We start from the raw sequence: 15,847 nt of genomic DNA on the forward strand, positions 1-15,847 counted from the left end.
CATTTTCTCTCGCCGCGCTCAGTATGTTAGCGATTGTCTTATTCTCTTATTCACTTCCGCGCCGCCGCTCCCGTCAAGGCAGCGGCCATATCTTAGCCCATCTGTTCCTGACCGCGCGCATCGTATGTTTCGCTCGCGGAGGTTACCCGACACCACCCAGCAGCCTTTGGACATGTGCGTCAATCGAGCGAGCGCTCTACAGGTTCTGCTTTTGTTTGTTATGTTTTTGCTGAAGGTGGTGTCTGGGTGAGGTGCGAGCTTAGGGCAAGGGTAGGGTAAGGAAGCGCGCTAATGGTAAGGGAAGAGGTGGGGGGGGGGAGAGAAGGCGGCGCGGCGGCTGGGGAGGGGGGGAGGGGGGCGGCGAACTAACACACATAACGGCACAGAATGCGCCAGCAGAAAAACGCATATTCGCTCGCAGCCTTCGCATAGCGTTCATGCAGCCTCGTGAACTATATCAGCGCGCAACCTGCGGTCCGCGGCACCGACCTCTGTAAATCAATTAAGCGCCCTTACAGCACAATTAACACGCACTTGACCCGAACCACGGAATATCGACCAGCTGTAGCTGAACATATTCATCCTTCCGCTGTGATCCATTGGGAACGTTATGCTAGTTCTAGTCGCAACCACCCTCTCGAGAGGTTAGCTGCAAGCTGTCCTTCAAATCCAATGCGCGGGAAGGATGCAAGGAGGCGCTCGGCCATCAGAGCGCGGCTTCGAGCTGGAGGAGGGGGGGCGTCTAGCCGCCCTGCGAGCAAAGCACACAGCAGTGCGCACGCACGCACGCATTTTTTTTTTTTTTTCCCTAGAAGTGCGGGAGGTATGAAAGGAGAAGCGGGCAGGCTAGCCAACGTAGACAGCGCGCGGTATCAAACCTGTGACGGCTTCATTTACGCGCCCTTCAATCAATCAATCAATCAATCAATCAATTTTTTGTTTTCAAATCAACAGGACGGGGGGGGGGGGGGGGCACTTCAGCGAGAAAGCAGTTGCACACTGCTTGAGAGTGCCGAGGACCCTCGCAAACATCAGCAGGTGACAGCTCAACAGGAAGCTAGTTTACATTGAACACATTACAGGCATAAACACAGGCATAAACATTGCAGACATTACAGAGATGAACAGCAGCAAAAGCAAAAAAAGGAAAGAAAAGGAAAACAGATATGTGTTCACCGAATAACAGCGCAATTTCACGGTATTACCGCAGTGATGTCATCAATACAGCAAAAAGGATGGGTTTAAAGTTTCACAAAATATTCACAGAGCAAAGTTGTCTCCGAGTAACAGTAACGAAATCAGCAATCAGTTTTTCGTGTTTATTTAGCACAAATGTATGATGCTCTCAGTCTTGCGAGCTATTTCTTTTTCGCCTCTGCAAAGCTGCATGTGTGTGAGCGCGCGTGCGTGCAAATAACTCATGCTCAGGCACTCAATATGTGCGGCTCCGCATACGGTAAGAACTCAAGTTTTCATTACAATGAGGAAAGCAAACACACGATCGCTGAAGTGGGCTCGCCACTCCGAGTCTCTGCGTCGCCTCGAATACCAATCACCCCACAAAACCACCGGAAGAAAAAGAACGAACGCACAAGATAGCGAATGTACAGAAGTGACGCTCGCTGGGCGTTCCACTAATCCTGCCTTTCGTCTGAGCAGCGCGGCGCGACAGCGCGACTGGAAAAAAAAAAAAGAAAAAGCGAACTCCACAAGACACGTGATGGAGCAGCGCGGCGTGGCAGCGCGACTGAAAAAAAAAAAGAAAGAAAGAAAGCGTGCACAAAACACGTGATGCAGCTTCATGTGTCACGTGATACTCCCTTGACTGAGAGGCGGCGTTTGGCTGTTTGGCGACGTCGAGCGTGGAAAATAGTTCTTTCTGCCAGAAATGTTCAATGTAAGTTGACAAACTTTTTCATTCCTTTCTTATAAACGCTTTGCGCATACTCGCGGAAAATTTTGTGTTTCATAAGTGAGCAGTTTTTACATTACAAGCGTTTACCCATTTTTTACTTTGCTGCATACTGCACGCCCAATGCTCTAGGAAGATTTTTCATTGTTTAGCGTTTTTATCACCTAGTTAAGTTTTAAAAAGTGATCCTCGATTGTCCGCGGCCTCTTTCCGATCATTTTGCAACATAGTTCTGCTCTTTAAGGCGCTTTTTTGCGGAGTTATTACTAATTCTTCAAAGGTAAACAACCGCTTGGCCTCGCAGCCATAACCGTCAAATTTCAAATATTGAGAGAGGCCTTGTACTGCGTAAAAGCTATGTAGACGTATAAAACCTGTCATTTTTAAATTCCATCAGATGTGTGCGATCGCTCGCTACCTATCTGTTTTATTTATAGCGTTTCTTCGTTGAGCTATTTGCACATGGAGCCGGTAATTCGAGGTTAAAGCGCTAACCGCATGAGGCGACAATTCGCGGCGACATGCCGCGCGACGGGCTGAGGGCCGCCAAAGCATTGCCGCTCGTCGCCGTCGCTCGGTTTCTGGGCTTTTAGAAAATTTCGTGTGTCGCCCGGAAGCAGCTCGCGAGGCAGCCAATCGCAGAGGGCTTTAGCGCTTTAGGGTGCTCAACTTCCGTTCTGGCTTTCTTTTTATTGCGTGTGAAGTTAGTTTTCCTAGTCCGGTTTGGGCGAAGAACCTGGTGCCTTCACGCGCTCACTTCGTCTGATCCATGTATATATATGAGTGCATCGAGATAATTCAGTAAAAGCTTGGAAGGGTAATAAATGAAAGAAAAAGGTTAACGTGGCTTGATATTGTTAATTTCCGAAAGGAGCAGGAGAAAGTCGCTGATTGCAATGCAAGTCGGCATCGCAGTGTATAGTAACGCACCGCTGCCCTGTGACCCTTTAAAATACGATGCGTTACAAGAAATTTCATCAGTGTTTTATCGTACTTCATGCTGTTTAGTGTTGAAAATGGGATATAGCGTGATTGCATTCCCCTTACCGAATGACGAGGCGGCGGTAACAGAGCAACGCTGAAAACGCGCTTCTGTCGCTGAGCGCCGTCGCTCCGTGCGGTATGCACCAGCGACAACGACAGGCGTTGGCGGCGGCGTCGCGCGACGGATCGCTAGGGGTTGTCGCCTCATTCGGTTACCTCTTTATTGGAACAGTCCATAAGCAACGACTTTCCGCGTAAAATTAGGTTTTTAAGCTTTCGTTTAGAGTAAGCACAGATTGGGGGGGGGGGGGGGGGGGTGATATATAATTTTATTTATAACAATTCGCAGACCAACGCAGTAATAGATATATTTATATCCTTAGTAGGTCAGTACGTATTATTTTAGTACAGGCCCAGTGTTCTTTTTTTTTTTAACGGATCGAGGCGTGGCAAGTTATGTGGGTCAAGCTAACAATTGGCTGTGAATTAAGCGATTAGAGCTTTCAAACTTAGTCTTCTGTTTTGTTTAATTTCTAAGAACCTTTAAGCTTCACAGAGAAACAGCATATTTTGAAAAGTGAATTTCAACTATGGAAGTTCTTCGTTTAATAATGTTTGACATTGCTGACAAAGGTCAGAATTGAAACAGATGATAGGATCGAGTTTTTTGGTAACCTATGGCATGTGACCTAGAGCTGCTAGGGATTCATTTTCTGAGACAGCTTTTCTTTAGGAGTGTAGGGAAAGTAATGGTATGTTATGGGTTTTGAGAAGCATGGATTTAATGAAGTCTTTCTTTTACTGCGTTTACGGCTTGTTTGGCAATAATGCTTGCAGTCCAGCTGATGCAATTGTATTGTCACACTGCTTTTGCAGCAGATTTCATCTGCCATCGAGGGAGTGCTGCCTGAATATGAAGCAGACAGCGTCATGAATCTGTTGAGGCAGTTTATTCTATTAGCCATGGGTGCCCTGCCCTAAAGCATCCTTCCTGTAAAGGAGACATTGAATTGGTAGGTATCACATGCTCATGTCTTTTGCATTCATGTGTTTGCTTTATAACTGTATAATTTTTACTGGTTCATGCTTTGCATTTATTGTTTTGAGAGTATAAAGGGCGGATGTGTAACAGGCTTCATTAAAGCAAAGCTTGAAACCAGCTCGGTGTTGTTATATGATTCTTGCTGTGTTTTTAGCGCAAGACTGACATGTTGGTGAATCTTGCTCATAGTCTGCACTGAAGAAAATTTTTCATGGCCTCTTCAGAGCTTTAAAACAGGAGATATACTTAGCTGTTTTATTGCTGTAGTACCTACTATTTCTAGTTGAGGCAAAATTGAGTAAACCTGTGTTTTAATAGCTCAGTGACAAACGCTGTTTCATAATATAGCTGACTGCACTGTGCATATGTGTGCATGTTCATGCTGACATTCAGTTACTGTTTATTTAGACTGCCTCAGCATATGTACACATACAGTGATGTTTCACTTGAACAAAGTTCAAGGGACCTTAGGAAAAAGTTTGTTGAAATGAAAGTTCATTGGACTGAAATAAATGCGTGGAAGATTGTTTCCATTAGCTTCAAGAAATATTCAGTTCAGTCGTACAGTCGTGTCCGAGTCTTCGTGACCCTATGGACCATGTCACGCCACGCTTTCCGGTCTCTCACTATCTTCCTAACATCACATAACTTCATCTGTAGCGCCTCGAGGATGCCATCTAACCATCGCATTTGTTACCTACCACTTTTCCGGTGACCCTCAACCTTTCCCAACATCAAATTTTCTCCAGCGACTTCTCTCTTCTCATCAGATGACCAAAGTATCTGAGCTTTAACTTTAGAATTTGACCTTCCAACGAGCAGTCAGGGTTTATGGTCGACAATATCGACTGATTTGATCTTCTGGCAGTCCAAGGAACTCTCAAGAGTCTTTGCCAGCACCACAATTCAAACGCGTCAATTCTTCAGCGGTCAGCCTTTTTCACAGTCCAACTCTCGCATCCATACATCACAACTGGAAAGACCATAGCACGAGTTATACGGATCTTGGTTGGCAGACTAATGTCTCTGCTCTTTACTAGGCGGTCAAGGCTAACCATTGCTCTCTTTCCCAGAAGCAGGCGTCTCCTAATTTCATGGCTACAGTATCCTTCCGAGGTAATCTTGGAGCCCAAGAAGAGAAAATCTGTCACAGATTTTTAGGTTGTTCAAATCTTATCTGAGCCCATTTATTTGTCACTGCGCTGATTTGCAAGTGAAGAATGTGTAACCTTTTGCAGCACTTTTGAAAGGACTACAGTGGTTTTGAACTCGATTACTGTGCAAGCTCCTGAGAATCTTGCCTATCACAACGGCCTGCTGAGGAGACAAGGCTTTCATTTTCTCCAAGCAGATCATGGTTAACCAAAATGCACACATTTGCAATTCTTGGAGCTAAAGGGCCTGGTAGGGCTGAAGGTCTGGTTTTGACTGGCTATGACTGTACAGCTAATTAAGCGTGCAGACAGCTATATGGATTCGTCTGGTTACAAGCTAGTTTAGACAGCCAATTCACTTTAAAGCTAAATAACGGCCACTTTTCTTCACGCGATAATGAAGAGTGGTTCTTAACATAAAAATATGCTACAAAGAGTGCGGACTGTGCTTTTTTAAGCGCTCAGTATGACTTTGAAGACACAGGATAGCACCGCGGAAAATTTTTGTTGAACTGAAATGAGCAATAACTGAGGTTTGTTAAAATGAAGTGTGTTTGCATAGTGTTCAATAGAGCTTCAGTGGGGGGATTTAATAAAGTTCGTACGACTGAATACATTGTCGAAGTGACGTTCGTTCAAGTGGTATTCTATTTTTCTGTGACTAAATGAGAACATTTACTTTGCTCAAAGCAACATATACACAAATATTTACTTTCTTGCTAGTCACCAAGATTTGCAATTAACTTCCGAACTCATTTTATTCACAACCTAAATAAATGCATCGTTAACCCTAGAGCCAAATAGTTACTAGCAATAACAAAAGTAATATGTTGATATTTATCTGTTGGAGAACATTTTCTGTTTAATTGTTTTGTGTGTTTTTGAGTTCTGCAAACATGAGGGGGCTTGTTACAGAAGGGGTGGGCTGCAAGACGAAGGGAAGTATCAGTGTGGTGGCCCTTTTATGTTTATCAAATAATAATGCATTCTAAAATGTATAACGAATGCCTTTACAACCTGCTAAAAATCTTTTTAAATTGCATGTTTGGGTTCTGCCTGGATAAACAGATGGCAGAGAGATCTTTCTGCCATGGGGTGTGAACTGTATTTTGTGCAGAAAGCCAGAGGCTGTCGAACATGTGTTTATAGATTGTTGTGATTGGGTTTTTGGGGGGCAATATCCTACAGTGAACTTTGCTCAAAGATGTCCCTTTAAACCCCCATGGAATTTGGTTCTCAGGTGCTGAAAATTACAACAGTGTTCTGTAAGATATGATAAGGCTATTAAGCTTGCATAGCGCATGGAAGCGCCGAATGGCTGTTCGCCATGCTGATCTTTATTATCAGATCTATCCAAGAGTATAATGAGGGTTTTGTCCAACAGATGATGTTTTGAAAGCTCAGCCATGTCTACCTGTGTTTATCAATATATTTGAAAAAGTGATCAGTTTTATTGCGATAATTAGAGGTATTGTACCTAAACTAGCTCTCGGCCAGCCTGTAGTGTTTGTGAAAAGGCAACAGTGACAAGAAGGGTGTTTTGCTAGAGCTTTTAAGGCTCTTAAATCTGTGCAGCCCTGCTTTAGTACATGCATTGTCTCCTGTACATGGCTAGTTAAATGATTTCTGTTCATTTTATTACAAAAAGTCATTCTAAATCTTTAGATAAGCTTGCTCACCTCTAGTGTTTGTTTGCATTGTGTTCACGCATGCTACAGCTGGAAATGATGCAGTATTAGTTACAAGTAAATAAATAAAAGGAGCAGCAAGTACATTTCCTTCGTCCGCACATTTTTAAGAGAAACATACATGGGCTCATTAGATTTTAGTGTTATTTGCAACTGTGTTTGATAGCGAAAGATCTTCCTGTCATTGCATAGAAATCTTTCAGAAACTTCTGAAATAGTTTGATACCTGGTGATGTGGAGGTTGACTTCCCAGACAGTAATGTATTCCTATAGTTTATACTGCACCAGCCAAAAGATGAGACACAGCAAAGAGGAGGACAGGACAAGGCTGGACTATCAACTGAAGGTTATTGATAAGAAGAAAACAACGAAGACTCCTTCCGAAAAGCTCGCGCACAACCCAACCGGTGGAATGGCAGGAAATTGGGAAGAAGATGATGAAGAAGAAAATTCAAAACCAATTCCAAGTCAAGGCCTAACTAACAACTTTTCTAATAGATGAAATTCCTTACAATGAAGGCTAACCGACGCCTTAGCCACACACTTGTCCTCGGCTTTAGCAATGTAAAATGCTTCAACCAACTCTGCAGAGTTGATTACCATTGCTGTAAACTACACCCGTATTATTGAAGTCAGGTGCACAAAGGGACGGTTCATGCTCCGGCTTACACTCTCGGGATTGCACATGTAGCGCAAGATTAGAACTCGCCTTCCCTCCCAGAGAATTGGAGTGCTCCGTCAGGTGCACATTTAGACATCTGCCTGTCTGCTCGTTGTATTTACAGCGAGAAACAAGATAGGAGCCTTGTGCGCTAGAGTTAGAAAGGGGCTCGACAGTGTACCTCGTGATAGTTTTCGTTGTGCAGTGTCACATAAGAAAAAGTTCACCACCTGCAGAAAGAATGTGGTCTACCACATTCCGCTGAATTGTGGCCGGTGCTACTACGGGCAGACAGGCAGATGTCTAAATGTGCGCCTGACTGAGCACTCCAATTCTCTGGGAAGGAAGGCGAGTTCTAATCTTGCGCTACATGTGCAATCCCGAGAGTGTAAGTCGGAGCATGACCCGTCCCTTTGTGCACCTGACTTCAATAATACGGGCGTAGTTTACAGCAATGGTAATCAACTCTGCAGAGAGTTCGTTGAAGCATTTTACATTGCTAAAGCCGAGGACAAGTGTGTGGCTAAGGCGTCTGTTAGCCTTCATTGTAAGGAACTTCATCTATTAGAAAAGTCGTTAGTTAGGCCTTGACTTGGAATTGGCTTTGAATTTTCTTCATCTTCTTCCCAATTTCCTGCCATTCCACCGGTTGGGTTGTGCGCGAGCTTTTCGGAAGGAGTCTTCGTTGTTTTCTTCTTATCAATAACATTCAGTTGATAGTCCAGCCTTGACCTGTCCTCCTCTTTGCTGTGTCTCGTCTTTTGGCTGGGGAAGTATGAACCCATACCAACGTGCCCAGTCGTCAACCGTGTTGTATTCCTATAGTACCGTATGCATGCACAATAGATAAACGTAACCCCTTGCATATATCACTGAATCTTCCACTCTAGAAGAGAATTTTGTGCACAAGCATTTTACTGTAGTTTGCCTCTGTGGAGCATTGTATTTCTAATTCTGTGCTTCTCTTTTTATGCTTTTACTCAGCAACATATGAAGTATTCCTTGTTTGTTTCTGTTACTTGTGCATTTGACTTTTCCTTTTTTTATTATTCGAAATAACTTTCTTCCTGCTGTTCTGACTAGTGTTTTTGTATGCATATGCAGTCCTCTTGATGCTTCATTGAGCCATATCTGGAGACTCCCTGTTGCCGTGGTCTGTGCCGACAAGTAAAAACTAGGCAACCTGACTTCCGGGACAAGTAGCAGTGGGACGTAGCTGCATGGTTTCTTCAGCAGCCATGTGGATTTTTTATAAAAGACAGGTATTTCTCCTATATTTGACTTTCATATGTGATCAAGATTTTACCTTGGTGACAAGCTCTTGAAGGAAAGGATGGACATTTATGGCACTTTCTTAATTTCTTAGTCTCGGGAATACACTATTACGACTTGTTAACTGCATATGTAGCAAAAATTATGTGTGACTGCATATTCCAGCAGTAAGCTGCATGATTTTTTAAGGATGAAATAATTTAGCTCCTATTGTCGGTAGCCTACTATTGACGAGCCAAAGCAGGCCATATTAGGTACCAAAAAGTGATTATGCGGGGCCGGGTGGGTTTTAATGAGACAAGCTCTCCACGTTTTAAGCCTTTGTACAGGGCCAACGTGTCTCCCTGAATGTGTCTGGGACACATGAAAGTCTTGTATCCTCAAAAGGACCTTGTCTAAATTTAAATAAAAGTAGCGCCAACCTATTTTGAGTACGACCAGTTCAGCAGTAAGCTCAAAATTGAAGCAAAAAGGCATTCATGCCCTGTGCGATGTCAGTGCACGTTAAAGAGCCCCAGCTCGTCAAATGCTCTGAAGTCCTCCCCTACAGCATCTCTAATAGCCTGGGTTGCTTTGGGATGTTAAACCACATAAAGAAACCAGTCATTTTTTACCACCCCATATGACTTGTCTTTCCATGTATCTCCAAAAGATAGTGCCTACATAAGACTTGCCACTGTTCCTGAGATTACCTAGATTATTATGTATTTATGTATTTTATGATTATGTAATTTTCCTCAGTGGAGCATTGCGTTTTCAATTCTGGGCTTTTCATGCTGTCACTCAGCAACCATATGAAATACTCCTCCTATGTTTCTTTTACTTGTGCATTTGACTTTTCCTTTATTATTCAAACAATCTTTCTTCCTGCTGTTCTGACTAGTGTTCTCATATGTACATGCAGTCCTCTTGTTGCTTCATTCGACCATATCTGGAGACACCCTGTTGCCGTGGTCTGTGCCGACAAGTAACAAGGCAACCTGACTTCCTGGACAAGTAGCAGTGGGATGTAGCAGCATCCATGTGGACTTCTTATAAAAGAAAGGTATTCTAAATTTTGCTTTCATATGTGATAAAGATTTTACCTTGGTGACAAGCTCTTGAAAGGAAAAGATGGGCATGAGTGACACTTTCTTATTTTCTTACTCTCTGGGAATACACTATTGAGACTTGTTACCTGCATATGTAGCAAAAAGTATGTGTGACTGCATATTGTAGGCTAACTATAATATACTTCATCATTCCCTATTATCGCTTTTGTATTCCCCTAGGTGCTTGGTGTAGCTGGTCTCCTTCAGTAATTACTTATGTGTGTGTGTCATCTGCTATGGCAAACATAGCCATCAGTCAGGAAAAATGGGAGCAAACAGGCATAGTGGCATCACTTGCTGGTAGCATGCACCAGTGTATGTATACATACTGATACATTGCCGCTCGACATGTGTATTTGCTTGATGTTGCAAATGACAGAGGAGAGAGTATCTGATGACCAAGCATACTGGCGCGTAAATTTCACTCCTTTGTTTCCTGGGCCCCTATTGTGATAAACTAATGTCGAGTGATATAGAGGATCAAAAGGAATACAACTAAACACAGCAATAGTCTCTATCTCCTGAGAATGTTTTGCAGGTACTAGTTTGTACAGAAAGTGGTTGGAAACCAGTTAGCATATTTTGAGGAAAAACAGGCATCTGAGTGAAGAGAGATGTGTGTGATGCTAGCACAAAGCGTGTGAAATTGGCAGAAAAATTTTGAACATGTATATTTCTTTTCTAGGTGACACCATGATAAATTTTGATATGGCTGGTACATCAAACACACAATGACGTTGCCGTCGGAAACCAAGTGTTTCTGTGTCAAGGGTTTGTGCAATAAATGAAGGTATGAATTTGCATCTGTTTCTTTCGCCACTCACTTTTCACGAAATATTACATGCATGTGAATAGTGAGTAAAATACACGTTATTATTGGACACTTGAAATATAGTTAGCATAACACAAGGTATTAATACTTTGTATTAACACGATTCTTTAAAATAACGGTGGCCAATTATCGGAACACAGTCGTTACAGTGTCCATATACGCTATCAATAGGCTAATCATAGGAGGTATAAATACGTTCTATGTAAATACATTCTATTCAATCACGGTGGCCAATTGTCGGAAGGGAGATCATACATAGATGATACGTGTTCTAAAGACTTTCTTTTGATAGTCGATAGCTTCTATGATCATATTGTCTAAAGACATCGCATAAAGTGATCATAGACATTTTTGTAAGGGCTGGAACCAACGCCCGGCGGGGTCAGCTTCGTAAATGCGCACGCGCGCGCGCGCGAGTGTGTGTGTGTGTGTGCGTGCGTGCGTGCGTGCGTGCGTGTGTGTGTGTGTGTGTGTGTGCGTGTGCGTGCGCGTGCGTGTGCGTGTGCGTGTGTGTGTGTGTGTGTGTGTGTGTGTGAACAATTTTATTTCAACCAGAATGTAGGCCCCCTAGTCCACGTCCCCGGCACGCAGGCCTAGGCGACGGGAGCCGGGACCCCCGCGATTAGGCGGCGTTTCTTTGCGGCCTCTTCCGCCAGGCGGATGGCTTCTGAAGGGTTGGGTCGCGCTCCGCAGAAGGATTTCCTAGGATTCTCTACTTACTATTTTTGTCTTAGACTCTGGGGAGCTAGCGCATTCCCAAATTACGTAATTGAGGGTCCCTTTCTCCCCCCATTGCTTACATGTATCGTCCTGTCTCTTATCTTTCTGGACGTGATAGGCCTAAACGGGGGGGGGGATCTAATTCCCTGCCTGTAGACGCCACCATGCAGTCTCCTCTTTGTTGCTCAGACGCTTACCCGATGATGGCACCAGCTTCCTGCTTTTTCTGTAAGTCTGCACTATTTCTGTGTAATTTAATAGATGTTCGTCCATGTTCTGGCTATCGGGCGGCTCCACGGTTACCCGGAAGTAGAGAGCTCGGACTGACTGGTGTGCCACCTCGTTACCGGGAACAGACGCGTGCGCTGAAGTCCATAGTAAGTTGACTTTTCTATTCAGCTGTTTTTCGGCAGGATTCTCACCGCTTCCGTTGAGATCCTGTCCTTTGCGTAATTGTAGATGGCTTTTTTGTGGTCATTAATTATGAATTTTTCTTCCGTTGCTTCTCGTGATGTCATCACCAGTCATGGCGTCATGACCGGATGTGACGGCATTATTACTTTCGGTTATTAGACATGGTCGGATGTGACATCATAATGACGTCACATCCGCTCATGACGTCACGGTCGATGATGTGATCAGGTTACGAGGCCGACGGCGACGCCAACGGCTACGACGACGTGAAACGCAGGAACTGACGCCAAAGAGCGGCGCTCTAAAACGGACGTATAGCCCTCGTACCCAGTTCTTTATCTCTTCACAAAATCTCGAGAGCGACCAAATAGTAATCCGTACAAAACATTCAACTTCGACGCCGCGGTGGCGCAGTGCTTAGGGCACTCAGCTGCTGCACTCAAAGAAGCGGGATTGGATCCCGGTCGCAGCAGCCGCTTTTCGATGGACGCGGAAAATAAGGCGCGTTTCTGTTGTGCGACATCAGAGCACGTTAACGAACTCGAGGTCGTCTATATTTCCTGGGCCCTCCACCACAGCATTTCTTATAGCCTTCTTAGCTAGGTTTGTAGGGACGTCGAACCCTACAAACCAAACCAAATCAAACCATTCCATCAATTATTCTTCAAGTCACCTGTAAACGTTCAACCGGCTTCTGGCGCCTCGCCCACTCCACCAAAAAGTGACGCAGGTGCCGTCCGTGGGAGGCCGGGTCTGCATGAACACTCTGGAGACAGGATGATGTGACTCCACTCCAGTTGTGTTGAGGTATAAGTACCGGCCTGAGAGGAATGTGTAAATAAAGCAGAAATTCGAGTAAGCTGATTTGCGTTTATTACGCTCAAAGCCCACCAAGAGAAACGAAGGAGACACACGGGGCTTCATTTTGTGTCCCCTTCGTCTTTCACCCCGTCTTGGGTGAACGAAATCAAAGAAATGCGTAAGACGTTCAAGGAATCATCATCATCATCATCAGTTGGGTTATACACACTGCAGGGCGAAGGCCTCTGCCATATTGCTCGAATTATCCGGCCTTGAGTTGGCTGCATCTGCTTCACCCTTGCAAACTTAGCCTCATCCGCCCACCTAATTTAGGCGTTTGGTCATGATCTGCGAGTGTTTGTGAAATGCCTTTCATTCCAATCTTATGCTCCTAGTTATTTCCCTTTCATAGCCCGAACCTGCGGTTTCTCCCTGTCCTAAGTGCATATATTCACCTGCCATTTCCAGTGCTTCGCTACCTATTGTAAACTGTTGTTCCCGAGACTGGTGACTTTAGTGTTCTGCATATTAATGTTTAGGTCTACTTTCTGCTTTTCTTGTCAAGGTCATCAATCACTCTTTGCAATTCTTCCACAGAACTACTACATATCAATTCCCTTAACTAACCAGTCAGGAATTCTCTCAGCAAGCAGGAAACTCAAAACAGTTCTTGTATGAAAGATAAGCGCGCTGTTTGGTTATTGTGTTAAATTAAATACGGACTCATAAATATACCACATAAAATGCAGATCATTTTGGCTAGAATTCTAATGTGGTACCAAACCCGGGTTACACACACTTTCTGTCGCTATGGGCTTACGGTGCTGCACTTTGAGCTCTACATGTGGCGCCATTCGGGAGCCGCCGCGTAAAGAGGTGGAAGCTTAACCATGCTCAAGACTGATTGTAAAGAGCTAAAGCCCCCGCTGCGGTGCACTGAGTGCTTTTTAATATAGTCTGTGCATGTAGCCTTTCTGTACATAACTACGTGTAATAAGTACTATGTATAGAAGATAAGGGGACACAAGCTCCGTCGTTAAGAGGATGACGCTACAGCAAGCGCTCACGGACGATGTTTTATAAATTGTTTTTTTATTTTTCATTCGTTTTATATTTTTTGTTTGATTTCAAGCCGGCCGGGCTATGACTCCACCGGTAAGCTCGGACGCCGCTGCTTGAAACATGATGCGTCAAAGTGCGTGTTCAGCGGAATGCGATGTTTGCGCTCGATTCAATATCCTGGAACTCCATAGTTCACAGCATGGCGCAACAGCGTTTCACGCACTGGGACGGCATTTTTTACCTTTAAATGCCTAGAACGTTTTATACACAAATAAACAGCAGCAGAAAGCATTTGCTTTCCGTTCTTACTTTTCAAAATGTTTTATTTTTCAATAATTTCAATGAATTGATCAGTTACAAATTTTTTAATTTTTTTAATCAGCATTATCAAAGATTGGATTTTCATTGTTAGCAATTTGACACCATTTAACCCACTTTTCCTTTTTTATTTTGCCTTTTCTCATTTTAAATTATTCAATTAATTACGATTTCATTAACTCGCTATCGCCTATCACACCCACATAAATTGTCTATCACAAGAACCAGAAAAATACCATGATAAATGTCTTTTACGCAGCCCCGATTATTTCCGACACGCGGTGCGTGGAACTACTACTAGACGCTGGTGCCGTTCCAGCCGAAAAGGGTGCGTAAGCTATTGCTCAAGAAAAGCCACGCTCGTTCAGTGGTTACAAAGCTCAGCTACTGCACCCGTGCACATTAGTCCGAATCCGATCATTTTGAATCCACTGCGATCGTAATTTCTGGGAAGAAGTGCTACAAGAGGGAATGGTCAGTCATGGTCCGTCAGAGGCTGCATCACTCTCTCTGTGGACTGGCGAACTTAGACGTTTCGCGGAGACTCGCGGGTTGGAGACGCGATAACAAACCTAGTTTGATTTACCCGCCGCGTGAGGGCGCGTGGCTGTGGCCTGCCGAAATGGCTTAGCCAATCAGAACAAGGGCACAAGCTTTAGAAAATTTTGCTAGACTCTGAGCCTCCGGATTATAGTGCTGTTGTCGGAGGTGTTGCCACATGCAAAAGAGCATCTATCCTTTTCAATCGAGAGGGGCATATAACACACCCATCAGAAAAGAGCATGAAGAAGTAGAGCAGGTCAAAGGAGCCACTAACGAAGCAACATCTTTTTTTTTTGTTTTTGTTATGGCGCACAAAGTTAAGAGCAGCGTTCACCTTCCAGATTGTTGAGCGTGTGATCTGGAAGCCCAAGGAGTGCGGCGCGGCGTGGTTGCCAAAAGCTGAAGCTGCCTGGAGCTGGTATTGTCAGGCACAGAGAGCCTTCCTCCCAGGAACAGAAATCTAATCGAAACAAGGTGGAAAATGCTTGGGTTAGTAATTCAATCTCATAAAATCATAATGGTATGCAAGGTTTGCCAAACAGCACGCATCGATTTCCATGTTGGCCACGGTTACTGATCCGCACCTAAGACTTCCGCTGCGAATGTAGCCCGTAATCTACAAGTTACTACCAGGAAAAGAGTAACTTCTACTGGTATGGCTGTGACAGCCAGAAAGCTAGGATAACATCTTGCTGTCTTCGGGTAAACAGTTTTCAGCAGCTAAAGCTAACAACCCTAATTCCAATAAAAAGGTGACGCACAATTCGGCGGAAAGCGAAACGTTCCTTGTAAATGGTTTGTAACCGCCGTTGCTCCATGTTCCCTGAATCAATGTTGCGCTATTTTATCCCACGAGGATATTCAAATACCTTACCAATGCAGCGTGGCCTGCGGTATTTTCATATAACCGCCGCATTTGATCGTACCGGGACTCAGAACTATAGCGTTTCCTGCGAATTTTAAGGGCAGGATATACATACCTTCGTTTCTATAAGCGGCTACATCTCTGCAAATAAGCTATGCGTGTGGACATCGGGGAAAGTTCCTTTATTCTTAGCAGCGGTGTTTTGTCTCAGCCTAAGTAGCAGATTCAAGTTTGTTTTTGGTTTGGACAGAGAAGGTTTGTGCAGTCAGCACGTAAAAACTATTAGTTCTTGCAAGCTGAATGCTGGCAAGGCACAAGTTTGGTTTTCAAATTTATACAAAATGTGCGCCGCTATGGTTCAGATGAAGGATTCAAATCAAATGGCAGTTTTTATCTGAGTTTAAATGAAGCAGCGCAAAATTCTCTGTTTTCCGTTTTCCACGTTACGTGCTGAATTGACAAACAATGACAACTCAGGCTTCTATTTT

At 44.0% G+C, this 15,847-nt stretch overlaps 1 protein-coding gene and 1 long non-coding RNA gene across 3 annotated transcripts in view; one reads left to right on the top strand and one right to left on the bottom strand.

Annotated features, from left to right (window-relative positions):
* Positions 1-15,847, bottom strand: part of LOC146193380 (MAM and LDL-receptor class A domain-containing protein 1-like) — a 205,173-nt gene that overhangs the window by 107,435 nt on the left and 81,891 nt on the right. Inside the window, exons 27-28 of the mRNA XM_084600534.1 lie at positions 14,829-14,954; positions 12,444-12,591 (exon numbers count right to left, since the gene is read on the bottom strand). Coding sequence (XP_084456660.1) covers positions 12,444-12,591; positions 14,829-14,954 — 274 coding nt within the window. The remainder of the gene's footprint in view (positions 1-12,443; positions 12,592-14,828; positions 14,955-15,847) is intronic.
* LOC146193381 (uncharacterized) lies at positions 1,793-10,998 on the top strand. Of its 2 annotated transcripts, none has more exons than XR_014706833.1 (5): positions 1,793-1,897; positions 3,773-3,909; positions 8,546-8,703; positions 9,618-9,758; positions 10,490-10,998. It is a non-coding gene; the product is annotated as an uncharacterized LOC146193381 (long non-coding RNA). The 2 variants fall into 2 exon arrangements; XR_014706834.1 differs by having other exon boundaries at positions 1,832-1,897; positions 3,776-3,909.

This window comes from Amblyomma maculatum, chromosome 4 (genome assembly GCF_055883805.1).
Source record: "Amblyomma maculatum isolate TAMU_Amacu chromosome 4, ASM5588380v1, whole genome shotgun sequence".
Taxonomy (NCBI): Eukaryota; Metazoa; Arthropoda; class Arachnida; order Ixodida; family Ixodidae; genus Amblyomma; species Amblyomma maculatum.